Below are 12,941 nucleotides of genomic sequence, written 5' to 3'. Positions count from 1 at the left end.
TTATTTTTTGTCATAGTACCCCCAAGAATTTAAAACTACTTTTACCCCTGGTTGTAATATGTATCCCCTTGCTAAAATCTCTTTCTCTTTCTTACTGTTTATTCAATGTCACATGCTGCTTTTATTTTGTTTTTTAATTATGTAAAGCACCTTGAAATGCCTTGCTGCTGAAATGTGCCATACAAATAACATTTGATTGATTGATTAATGAAAGCTATTCCTTCACAGCTTTAATGGTGCCTCAGGCTCCCACTGTGAGTGACCCCATGCAGATGGCAGCAACTCAGCAAGCTCTCATCAACCAACAGGCCTTACTCATGGTTACTTCCATCAAAGTTTTTTAATCAAGCTAAACTATAATTTATTTGCTGTATGTTCTTGGATTGGATTGTCAATCTTTTCATTTCAGGCCCAGCAGATGACCTTGCAGGCAATGACTTTGTCTCAGCAGCAGGCTGAAGAACGGCAGAAGAAGGAACAGCAAGCTAAGAAGGAGAAACAAAGAGATGAGAAAGATAGACAGTTTAGACGCGAGTCATCACGCCGCTCCAGAGAACGCCAGCACTCACCTTCTCGAAGTCCCTCACCCCGACGGTCAAAGCCCAAAGCATCTGCACGTAAACAAGCCTCCAAGCAATCTGAATCTGAGGTATTTCTAATAGATCCTTTTTCCTCTTTGTATTTTTCTGCATCCATCTTGACAAGTTAATTAAAAGATCCACAGTAAAATTGTGGACTATCCATTTATAGACATTCTTGTCAAATAGGTTATGCTAGAGATTTTGTAGTTACTTTAAAGGTGCTTATAACAACAGAATATGGAAAGTGAGAGAATCCGTCAATGCAACAATATACATTTTAATTAAATGAAGTCGTTTTGGAAGCAGCTACTCATGCCGAGAAAAAAGATAAAAACTTTATTTTACATTTTATTTTTAATATGCTTTGATCTTTTTCCTTGTGACTAAAAATAATGACCCATGAAACTATTAATTATTCAGTTGTAAAGTGACACCATCCTGTCCATTTGCTTTCATAGCCAGAAGAAAATGTGGAGCTGGCAGAGCCAGATGACCTACAATCTTTCAGAGAAAAGAGGGATTTCTTCCAAAATATTGGTGAATAGACTTAAATAACCTTTTTTCAGGCTGCTTTAAGTTATTCACTGAGTGTCAAGGTGAATACGTTTTTTCTTTTGCCCCCTCTAGGTGGTAAATCAAAACGGGAAAAAAGAAACTCAAAGCGACAATCAGCTCCACCTGATCCACCCAGACAAAATCAGCAGACACGTCCTTCACCAAGCCCCTCACCCTCACCCCCACCTCCTCCTCCACCTCCACCACCAAAGCCTAATGGTAAGGAAATTATAAATGTGGGACATTTTAAGATATTTTGAGTTCTCAATGAAAGTGGTGTAGATATTTGAAGAGGATAGCTCCTGGTACACTGTACAATCTAATTAGTTCACCTTACTTAAAAGAATTATGTAAACTTATTGCCTCACAAAATTAAGGAAAGTAAGTGTCATAATGTGGTGTGGCGGACCCAAAAGCAGCAGGTAAACATGTAGTATAGTCTTGAAAATTTAATTAACAAAATCAGAGTTCAACTTACAAAAAACAAGGGAACGCAAAACACAAAACAATCCAATTCAAATCCAAAATGAGACACAAGGAGATTCTAAGGAGCACAGGGGAAGTGAAGAGCATAGAGACGAGCAGGGTAACAAGACAGACTGGTGAGTTATGGCTGGGATAGAGGAGCTTAAATACTGGGAGGTAGTAAGTGGAACAATGAACCTAACTAGATGAGATGACTGCAGGTGTGAGTAGTTAGCACAGGAGGTAGCTGAGGGGCGGGGAGAAGCTAAGGAGATATGCTGGCAGAAAACAAAGGGAGGAAACATAGGGAGCTGAAAATACTTCTAATACTAAAGAAACACCAAGACTAAAGAAAACCTGATAAACTAGAAGAGAAAAAGACATGAGGGAAAAACAAACGAACCTAAACAGAAACCAGGCTGATCTAACAGTAATAAGAACTAAGGAACTTATAGCTGTAGTGAGGGACTAAACAAAGAAATAACCTAACTAGAATTATTAAAGGAAGATGGGCATGAATGCAGACAAAAAGACTAAACCTAAAGTGACAAAATAAGAAAACTAGAAATACTGCAAGGGGGAGCTAGAAGGACTTAAGAAATAAGCTAACTAGGATTACTAAAGAAAGATATACCTAAACTCAGATGTAAGAATAACTCAGTGATGAAATAACTAAGAAATAAACATTACTAAAAACACTACAGGGAGGCTGAAATAAGGAATAACTAGAGGAATTTAATAAAAAATAATCTAACTATAATCACTAAAGAAAGCTAGACTTAGATTCAGGCATACAAGAATAACAGAACGTAAGGTAACTAACGGATAATGATAAATAAGATGCAAAAGCAAAACCAAACCCAAAAACTTGGAGTCCTGACAGTAAGCTTAAGATTAGTGAGTAGGTAACCCTCATTTATTTTAGCAGCACTAAATCAAGTAGTACAACTAACAAATAAAAATGAACACTGTGTAACACAGTAGTGAAGATTATTAAATATATTAAATCAATGGGACAATAGGTTTAGTTATCTGAGCACAGTGGGGTGTTTAAATGAGACACAAAGATAATTAAATGAATTTAAAGAACAAACTGGCTTTAGTGAATTACACCATAAGATTAACGAAAAGTTGTACAAGACTCAGAATTCTGAAAATAAAATTACACACAATGAAATACATAAAATAGCAATCACTTGGACAAGTGCTAGTTCTCAGTTTTAAATTTTTTGAGTGCATCCTGGTAACCTGAATTCTAAACCGTGATAGAAATACAGATTAATCAAATTCAGTTCAATTCAGGTTCAACTGAAAAACCATTCACATGAGGAGAATTTCATACACAGCAGTTTGTTAATATGTCCCAAATAAAACTTATCCAAATGGTCCTGTCCAAAATTCTTGGGGTGTAACAATAGGAGTGAAAAATGTCAGTCAGTGGTCTTACATATAACCAACTGTGTGTGAAGATGTGAGTGATACAGGCCTACTGCACCACAAGGTGCCGCAGAACTCCAAATGGAAAAGAAGGCAATCCAGTTCTTTTTCTCTAAGTCCAGGTGGGAGGGCTCACCATCAAACTCATAAGAGGAATCCACTTCAGGAACAATCCAGCATGCAAAAAAAAAAAAAATTGACCTGTCAACAGATAAGACAAACAGAATAAGGCATATTTTCCATGCTTTAACCTCAGTAATATTAACTTTAATCATGAATAAATTGAGCTTATACTATATTTTAGGTTTTACCTTCAGCTGAAACGAGAACGAGATGAACTTTCTTTTTCTCCTTCTTCTTCTTCTTCTTCTCGGTTTTATTGGTGGTTGGCAGCAAACTTTTCATAGCATTACCTCCACTTACTGGTATGGAGTGTGGTTCTTGATGGTCTAATTCATACTATCTATGTATACATTTATATAAATATGTCCTCATGCCTAACTATACATGTCCGTCCGTCCGTCCGTCCGTCCGTCCAATCTATACTTTTACAGGTGCTGTTGTCTACAAAGAGAGAAGAGGCCAAATAAATTAGCGAGGCCTTCTGCCTTAGAGAGCAGAGTCCTTCCCCTCAGAGTTAGATCTCTGTGCAGCCAGAGGTTCAACTTTTTTCTGGTTCTGCTAATAACAGGAGAAATGTCATTTACTTTTATCATTTTTGGTGATGGTGATTCCTAAGTATACAACAATCTGCTTAATTGCTATGTTGCTTATAGAGGACAGAACACAATCTTTAATAGAAAAAGTTCACATTTATTGACACTTAGATATAAACCAGAGGCTCTAGACAAGATCTGAATAGTATCAAGGGCTGGGAGAACTTGCTCAGAGTTACCCAAAAAAATTGTTGTATCGTCTGATAGTTTGCTTATTAGTGTATTCCTGTTTGCTATGTCGATACCTTGTACGGGACTTGCTCTAAGATGGGTTGAAAGGAGATGGCCATCTAGGAGGAAGAGATATGGAGAAACAGGACAGCCCTGCCTGATGCCTCGATGTAACTGAAATATAGGTGAAATTTCAGATTTAAATTAGATTGTACATTGCAGGAAAATATTTTTTCTGTCTTAAAAGAGGTCTATTCTCTATGGAGCCCCCTACGGGACATGGAGAATTTTTTTTCTTTTGGGTTACCTCGCAAAAGGTTTTGCGTTCTCTCACAATAATGTACTGATCAGTTTATGCGGCATAATTGAATACTGTAAGCCTTTTTCATGGTGGTTATTGTACTTCCTGCTATAATATAAGGCTTTCGTGAGATTTTTTCCATGTATTCTAATATCTTGTGAAATATCTGAAATTTTAAATATTTTTCTTTGATATAAACAGAAACTTTCCGTAAGAAGGAAAGAAGAAAAAATACATCCAAACTATTTGGATTATTTCTGACTTGTTATCGTGGTGTAATAAGTTATCTGACAGTTCTGATTGTGTCTTTTTTGTGTTGGTAGTCTGAATGGTTTAAAGGGTTGTTTTCATGTGCAGTTCCGTTGCAACCTTATACAAACAGACATTCAGTGAATAAATTGATTATCAATCAGTTTTTTGCACCAAAGAGTCAAGAATAATCACAGAGTTTCTTTAAATGTGTTTACATTTTAAATTTTAAATTGACATTTGTGACTGTATGCAAAATAGACCAGCAAATATTGCAGTAAGTATATTGCGAGGGAATGCAAAAGTGGAACTGAAAGTCAGCCAATGTTTCACAAGAAGTCAACAAAGTCACTAGGAAATGCAGGAGGCTTTTACCACAAGGCTCAACACTCAAGGGATGAAAGAGTGGCAGCAAATTCTTGTACTGCTGTTGATCACTGCTGACCTGCAGGTGTGCGAAAGCCCTCTGCTGGAACCTGGGAGAAAATACTAACCACACAGAGAACATTTCAGATCCCTCACAATTTAATGGATTCTCTATTAGACTAAAGTTTGAGCTTTGGCTGGGCCACTACAAAACATTAACATTACTGCAAGGTGAAGGACATGAGTTGCTCAAATGAAAAGAAATCTGCATCGAAGGATTTGGAGAATTTGAAAGCCTTGGTAGAAGGCCTTTTTAATATAATTTTTTACCTCTATTTGGCGTTTACATTACTGAAAGGTAGAAACACCCTCAAAAGTAAAATATGGAGTTCAAAATACGTCAGGTTTCCAGCAGCTTACAGCCTCTGCTATGTTTTAACAATGTTTTTAGAAGTGTTTGTGTCATGATGTTAATATTTTTTTTTCTTATCTCCCACAGTAAGGCATCCTCCCAGCCCTCCAAATGAGGAACCAGACCCCCCTAAAGAACCTACTCTCAGTCCGGTCACAAAGGTCCAGCCTGAACCAACCTCCAACATCAGGGAAATCATTAAACAGTTCAACAGTCGACCACAACCAGAACCCAAGCCATTTGAGCCTGTCAGGTTAGTGTCAGTAGTATTTTGTGTTCTCCCAAATTTGAAAAGGCATTCAAATCATACCACACCAGGTTTAGAGCATTTTAAAAGCACTTTAAAAATATTATTTTTAATTGTTGAAAGCTCAGAGGGAAAGTGGAAAGTGTGTTTTCATGTAAAATTTAAAAACTGAGGGAGTTTGTCTTATGAGCAGACACAGCTTGTTCCATAGCTTTGTTCCACAGCTTTGGGCCTGGAATTGAAAATGCTTGAAGGAACATCGGGTCAGGTAACCTGAGGGAATGAGATGGCTGGAAAAATACCCTTGTGCAAAAAAACTATTATGAAGCCCAGAAACAAATAAAAGAACTTTAAAATGATGTCTGTGTTTTTTTATATGTATTTTTACATTTCAAGTTTACAAAGTTAAGCATAGTGATTAATTATGATTAATCACAGCACTAGATTGTGATTAATTTTTAAAAATTGATTGACAGAATTAAATATTACATATGTTTGAGAATTGTATGCTCAAACATAAAAACAATATTGAAAGAATAAAAATTAAGGAAAATTATCACAGTTCACCTGGATGATCACTATTTGCCATTATGGAGATGATGAAGAGGCAATTTTTTTTCATTTCTTTAGTTTATGTTTTTTGTTTTGTTTTTTATTATTCAAATAACTTTCACAGTAACTTAATGAAATACATTAGAGTTTGTTCACCATCCTACAACATGACCCAAAACATAATACAACAGGAAATTCTGGTATCACTGGTTTTCCATGCAACCTTTCTAAGTATTGACAAAGATCATGACATTGTCTTCAGATTTGCAGTTAAAAATATATCAGTTCTTCAAAACCTGTTTTTGCACATTGTCTAGTGATGTTGTGGACAGCATGTTGATTTTAGAAAGCTTGCACACACTTTTGTGACTTTGGGAGTGTGATGGTTGGTCTTCTGTGTTCCAGAAGAAAGACATATCAAAAGTTCATATGCATATGGTACAGTTGCATAACACAGCCAGGTTGCACACAGTAGTCTGGATCAGGCTCTGCACCACCTCCAATACTGCACATGCGTGTTTAGTGAGAAATGTAATTGAAGTTGTAATGCATTGTTTTTGAAAAAATATATATATATTCAGGCATGTTTGTTACATTGAATACATAACCTGTGAAATGTCTACAAGTAGCAGTTTAGAAAGTTTTGCCAAAAAACTGTTTTTTGAAACTATAAGAAATGTTACGACCCATGTTTATCAACACTCAGAGGGCTAATATTAAATTATCACTTGAGCAAATCTTTTGGAATTTTGTGAAAATGTAACATACTATTAAACTTTTAGTGCAAGTCAAAGTTGGCATTCAATAGAGTTCCTGTGACACTACTACTAAACTTAAAAATCCTAGCAGTTTAAATATGAGTAAGTTAAAACATTACTCAAAGTAAAATGCCACTCTTTCCAAATTCAAATATCTAGAGTTCCCAGTTGTTTAGCAATCGTTTTTGAAAAGCCAAAATAAAGTGTTACAAATAATTTTACATTAGAAAATTCTAACTAAACTAACTAAATCCAGCTTTAAATAAGGCAGTTAAAAAAGGAGGATGAATGATGGTTGGATGAAACATTTTGACAATAAAATTGAAAAAAAAAAAAAAAAGTATAGAAATGCAAATATTTTAAACCAGGGACCATCCCAAATTACCCCCAAATTAGTGATCTGGGTTCTCTGCTTAAGAAGGATTTTTCAAATATTTCTTAATGTGTACCACATATTTGTATGGATTGTTTTTAGTTGTTATGTATCTTTCAGATCTCCTGCTAGAACATTTATTAAGAAGAGTGACCCAAAAGAGGAAGCTCTGGCTAAACTCAGAAACAAAGCACCAGTGCCACAACCAAAGGTAAGAAGGGGGAGGGCATGGTAGCTGTAACTCCCAAAACCAACTGCTTGATAGATTTATTTATGTTTCTTTGTTGTAATACTTATTTTTAAATTTTTACACAGAAACAATGGGCTTCTCCTCCCCCACCTCCGCCTCCAAGGCCCCCTAATTCTCCCCCATCCACCAGTGGTCGCAGGGTCATTTCTAAAAACATGAGGCAGAAGCAGCGTCCATTGGAGGAGCTTTTTGGCTCCCAGCGTTCGCAGCATCATCCCCCTCTTCCTCCTGACTCCCCGCCTCCTCCTCCAGAGCAAGCACCTGTCCTTGTGAACATTCCCGACCCTCCACCCATGACTGCGCCATCTCTCTGTGAGTGATTCTCATTGGAAATAAGGATCAAATTTACAACCATAAAATGTGAAATTGTTGCTACTTGTTTCACTTTATTTTGGTAAATTACCAACATTAAACACAGAAAACAAAAACAATACTTCTTTACAAATCAATGCTTTACCAAAAAAGGAAGACACTTGTCAAACTTGTGCTTGACAAGCTGTGAAACTTTAAGTTTACTTTATATTATAAGGCCTTTAGACGACTGTACTTATTTGCTTTCTGTCCAGATGTGATGTCAGATGATGAGGGAAATCAATCCCAGCTTCACCGCTTTTCTGCTGGGGTTTACTTCTCCCACTTCAACATGCCAGGAAAACTTTTCCTGCGAAAAGAAGTAAGACACACACATAAACATCCCTCACCTCACATACATACACATATCCTTGTACTTCTGTACAAACTGAGGACCTTATATTGACTTCCATTCATTTTAGCAGCTTGCTAAAATGAAAACAGCTAACCCACCTATTTTTCCTAGCCCTACTCAGAGCGCTTGCTATTCTTAACTCTAATCTTAGCCAAAACTTAACTCACGCCATACCTCTAAATTGAACTATTAGAGCTCAGTAGAACTGCAAAAAAGTGAGAACCGGTGAAGCTCCTCACTTTCCATAAATGACCTCAGTTTGTAGGTAAATTTTGTGAAAGTGATCATGTATATGTAGTATATACTTGTGCACACACACAAACTTAGATGTACACACTGAATCTTGAACATGTACTACATGTTATATTTGTCATTTTCAACCATAAATTCTGATGTTTGGTTAATCTAGATAGTTGAATTTCTTATTTTTGCTTAGTGATTGAAGGTCCTTTGCTTTGATCAGTTTTGTATATATAAAAATATTTGAAGAATAAAATAAAAAGCAACTGCTACAACAGCTTTCAAGGATAATATTATTAGTTTATTTTAAATTTTGAAGAGAAAAAGAGATGACCTGCTACATTGGTTCCTTATTGTTTTGGAGTTCCATTGATGATTTTAGATTTATAAGCCATTATCTCCAAATTAATTAAACCAGCAGCCCTGAATTCAGGAAGTTTTGCATTTGTATTATTCATAGCTCTGCTGATTTCTTTGCTCCTCAATTTCATTCACCAAATAGATTTTCCCTTTTATGATTATCTCTGTTACTGTCTTGCAGATATTGTGCTTATTGTGTAAATGGTGAACTATTTGTTTAAATTAAATTTATGTAAATTCTACAAAAACAATGTCAAGTCTGCCTGTTTTATAACACCCAATTTATGAGAAAATCTGAAAAATTATCCCTATTAAGTAACCTCTCATTTCATCTGCAGGTGTTTTATCCAAGAGAACTCTTCAACAAGCCTTATGTCCTTAACCTGTTGTGTGAACAGGTAGCTATTTGATCAGCCTTTTTTTATGCATCTAACTTTCCATTCAATATCATATTAGAAAATCAAGATCAGATTTTATAACCTTTGCTGGATGTGTTATTTATTTATTTTTTTCAGATCATGAGAGACACCTACTCTGACAACTGTGTGAGAATTGATAGTGAAGAAAGAAGGAAAATGAAAGACCTTCTTGGTGAGAATTCTTTGGACTATGTCAGGAAGCAACATATGACCTTACCTTCTAAAGATTTGCGCTTATAAAAACAGGCACAAACTTGATACCATGCACAAAAATGATCTACAAACAACACACAAACAGAATATGCAAAATTTGCTGGTCATCAGAAAGTGCAAAATACTGGATATGGATAGGATATGCAAATGTAATGACTCATCAGCAGCAAGCAGTTTATTAAACCAGAACCACATTGCGGGTGGTGTTTTAGCATCTATATTTACAAATAAGTAATATGCCTTATTTCCAGATTATCACATAAGGATTGGAGATAAGATTGGGCTGACAGAGTTGAAGAGCATGCTCTGGTGGGGAGTCAGGGGAGTTAAAAATAGCTGTTTATAGCTTTATTTTGATTGATCTTTAAATGTTTTTACTGTTTATCATGTTGTATGCTAATTTAAATTCAATGTATTATTTTTTTTTATTTGTTTGCCAGCATAATGACTTTTTACTTCATTTTTCTTTTTTGACCACTCTACTCTCCAACACTCTCCATGATGACAACCAGTGGCACTTGCACTTGCATGGTCAATCTTTGTAGAACACCTGCAACACATCCACTTACTGCGCATTCTTCTTTTTTTTCTCTCATGAAATTTACTGTTCATTATTTGGAATATTTGTAGATCAGGCCCATAGTGTTTTATGTTCCCATTATCTGCCAATTAGTCAAGAACCATTTTCTAGAACTAATACAGCTTTAAACTCCAGAGTTACTTCAAAATTTTGCATTGAGTCTTTAGATAATAATATTTTATTGCAATATATTATCAGCAATGATCGACTTTGTCATTGTTTCATCGGATATGCAGCCGTATGTCTTGGTCACTCGGGTGAAGAGAGGTGCAGAGCTGTCCACTGACCACTACCTGGTGGTGAGTTGGCTCCGGTGGTGGGGGAGAATGCCGGTCAGACCTGGCAGGCCCAAACGTGTAGTGAGGGTCTGCTGGGAACCTCTGGCAGAGACTCCTGTGAGATGGAGCTTTAACTCCTATCGCCGGCAGAACTTTGAACACGTTCCGGGGGAGGTGCAGGACATTGAGTCTCAGTGGACCATGTCGAGGCGGCTTATCGGAGCTGTGGCTACAAGGTTGTCGGTGCCTGTTGTGGCGGCAACCCTCGAACCCGTTGGTGGACACCTTCGGTAAAAGATGCCGTCAGGCTGAAGAAGGAGTCCTATCGGGCCTTTTTGACCTACGGAACTCTAGAAGCAGCTGATGGGTACTGGCAGGCGAAGCGGCATGCGGTTCGGGTGGTTGCTGAGGCAAAAACCCGGGCGTGGGAGGATTTTGGAGAGGCCATGGAGAAAGACTTCCGCACGGCCTCGAGGCGATTCTGGTCCACCATCAGGCGCCTCAGGAGGGAGAAGAAGTACAGCACCAACACTGTTTATAGTGGGGATGGTGTGCTGCTGACCTCGACTCGGGACGTTGCGGACCTGTTGGCATGTTGGTGGGATTGAAGACCTCCTCAATCCCACCAACATGCCTTCCATTGAGGAAGCAGTGCCTGGGGACTCTGGGTCGGGCTCTCCAATCTCTGGGGATGAGGTCGCCGAGGTGGTTAAGAAGTTTCTCGGTGGCAGGGCCCCGGGGGTGGATTAGATTCACCCTTAAGGCTCTAGATGTTGTAGGGTTGTGCTGACTGGCACGACTCTGCAATACTGCATGGACATCAGGGGCAGTTCCCTGGATTGGCAGACTTGGGTGGTGGTCCCCATTTAAAAAGGGGGACCAAAGGTGTGCTGCAATTACAGGGGGGTCACACTCTTAAGCCTCCCTGGTAAGGTCTATTCAGGGGTCCTGGAGAGGAGGGTCAGTCGGATAGGGTGTCGGCTGTCAGGTCCCTGTACACTGTAAACCCTAACAAGTTCACAGAACTACAAAAATATTTTGTAACAGATTACACAAAATATTTTAGTGATGTTTTTAAATGTCTTAAGTTTACATAAAATAAAAATTACAGGTGCAGTTGCCTTAAATTATCTCAACATTGTCTTATAAATATTGATATTTATCAATTTATGATTAAGGAGCATTTCACTTAAACTTTTCAATATATTCAACTCGTATAATGCTGGAAAAACACTGACATTTTTCAATATTCTTCAACTCATAATCTGGGGGACATGCACTCAAAATTAACCCTATACTGAAATAGTGAAGTGACACAACAGGTCAACTGAACAACTTTTTTAATTATTTTTTTGTTATTCAATACAATGTGCTTTTTAATCAAATCAAAGTGCTTGTCATAAATTAAAACAAACAGAAAAGGAGATGACTCCAGCCCCTTATGATAAAAACTCACAAAAGATTCATGATAATATTCAAAATTATACGTATAAGCTATCCTCAACAACAACTATTAGAATGTGTAGCCATTGAAAAGTGTTTAGAAACATTTTGGCACTTACTGCAAAAAAAACTAAAAACTTCCTCAATAGTATATAGTCCAGTCTGAGTGTCCATTCTCATTGACCAAATCATTCTTTAGCGTCAGGAGACGCCCTTTCAATGGTTTATTGTCCTCTAGACACATCAGAACTTTTTGTATAAATGTGAACGTAAGCTCTAGATTCTTTGGGTACTATAGGTCTAGCACATAGATGTACCCAAAGAGCAAGAGAAAGGATTTAGCCAAATTTGTTGGACCACTGAAAAGTATTTTAGAAAGTATTTCATCCTCTCTGGGCTGAACAGGGCTGCATCAATATTGTCATCTTTGACTTCTGTCAGAAGAGCCACCGGTGTGTCTGTGAGGTCTGGACCATCTGCTGACTCCAAAACACAAATACAAGAATGAGTTCAGTCCCTCAAGGACAAAAAATATGCTATTGATGTCAAGACGTTACTGTCACTTAGCATTATGAACTTAAACTGCTACATAATGTTACTGTGACGTGTCTGCCAGCTGATTTATGCAGGGTTAAAATCAGCTGGCAGACACGTCACAGTAACGCCACATGATTTCTGATGAAGATTGCAGGAAGTAATCAAAACATTGCAAGGTACTAACAAACAGCACTGGTCTGATAAAAAATAAAACTAACTATAATCTTGTGTGGACCAAACGAACCCGTTTGGAATATTACAGTTCAGAGTTTGTTAAACCTCCTTTCTGGAATAGTCCAACTGAGTTAAAAACAACAACAACAAAACCGTTTTCTTACTTACCAAATCAGGGTTGATTTAACCACAGGATGGTCAAAACTCCGAATCAAGACAAATTCTTCTTCTTCTTCTTCTTCTTCTTCTTCTTCTTCTTCTTCTTCTTCTTCTTCTTCTTCTTCTTCTTCCTCTTCTTCTTGTTTGATGGCGGTTGGCAAGCAACTTAAAGATGTGCATTACCGCCACCTACTGGAATGGAGTGCTAACGTCATGACACTACACTCAAACCTTTTTTGAGCGTTCCACACAAATTAGCTATAAAATATTGAGCCCTGTTCCGTTAAAGTGGCATAAATCTCAACAGAGCTAAAAACTTTATAGTTTGGTCAACTTCATAACGACGTTTGACTGCTGTGAACTTATTAGTTATGAGCTAGTACAACTGTTTGGGAATAC

At 37.4% G+C, this 12,941-nt stretch overlaps 1 protein-coding gene across 3 annotated transcripts in view; it reads left to right on the top strand.

Annotated features, from left to right (window-relative positions):
- LOC103154704 (unconventional myosin-XVB-like) overlaps positions 1 to 12,941 on the top strand; it is a 56,853-nt gene that overhangs the window by 23,674 nt on the left and 20,238 nt on the right. For all 3 annotated transcript variants that reach the window (XM_016662929.1, XM_016662928.1, XM_016662927.1), the window contains 10 exons: positions 229 to 320; positions 410 to 649; positions 1,040 to 1,118; positions 1,209 to 1,355; positions 5,341 to 5,506; positions 7,304 to 7,394; positions 7,499 to 7,745; positions 8,000 to 8,106; positions 9,078 to 9,137; positions 9,255 to 9,330. In XM_016662929.1, the coding sequence (XP_016518415.1) occupies positions 229 to 320; positions 410 to 649; positions 1,040 to 1,118; positions 1,209 to 1,355; positions 5,341 to 5,506; positions 7,304 to 7,394; positions 7,499 to 7,745; positions 8,000 to 8,106; positions 9,078 to 9,137; positions 9,255 to 9,330 (1,305 nt within the window). The remainder of the gene's footprint in view (positions 1 to 228; positions 321 to 409; positions 650 to 1,039; positions 1,119 to 1,208; positions 1,356 to 5,340; positions 5,507 to 7,303; positions 7,395 to 7,498; positions 7,746 to 7,999; positions 8,107 to 9,077; positions 9,138 to 9,254; positions 9,331 to 12,941) is intronic.

Source organism: Poecilia formosa, unplaced genomic scaffold, assembly GCF_000485575.1.
Source record: "Poecilia formosa unplaced genomic scaffold, Poecilia_formosa-5.1.2 Scaffold396, whole genome shotgun sequence".
NCBI classification, from domain to species: domain Eukaryota; kingdom Metazoa; phylum Chordata; class Actinopteri; order Cyprinodontiformes; family Poeciliidae; genus Poecilia; species Poecilia formosa.
Note: the sequence above shows the minus strand (reverse complement) of the source record. Positions and strands in the feature narration are given on the sequence as shown.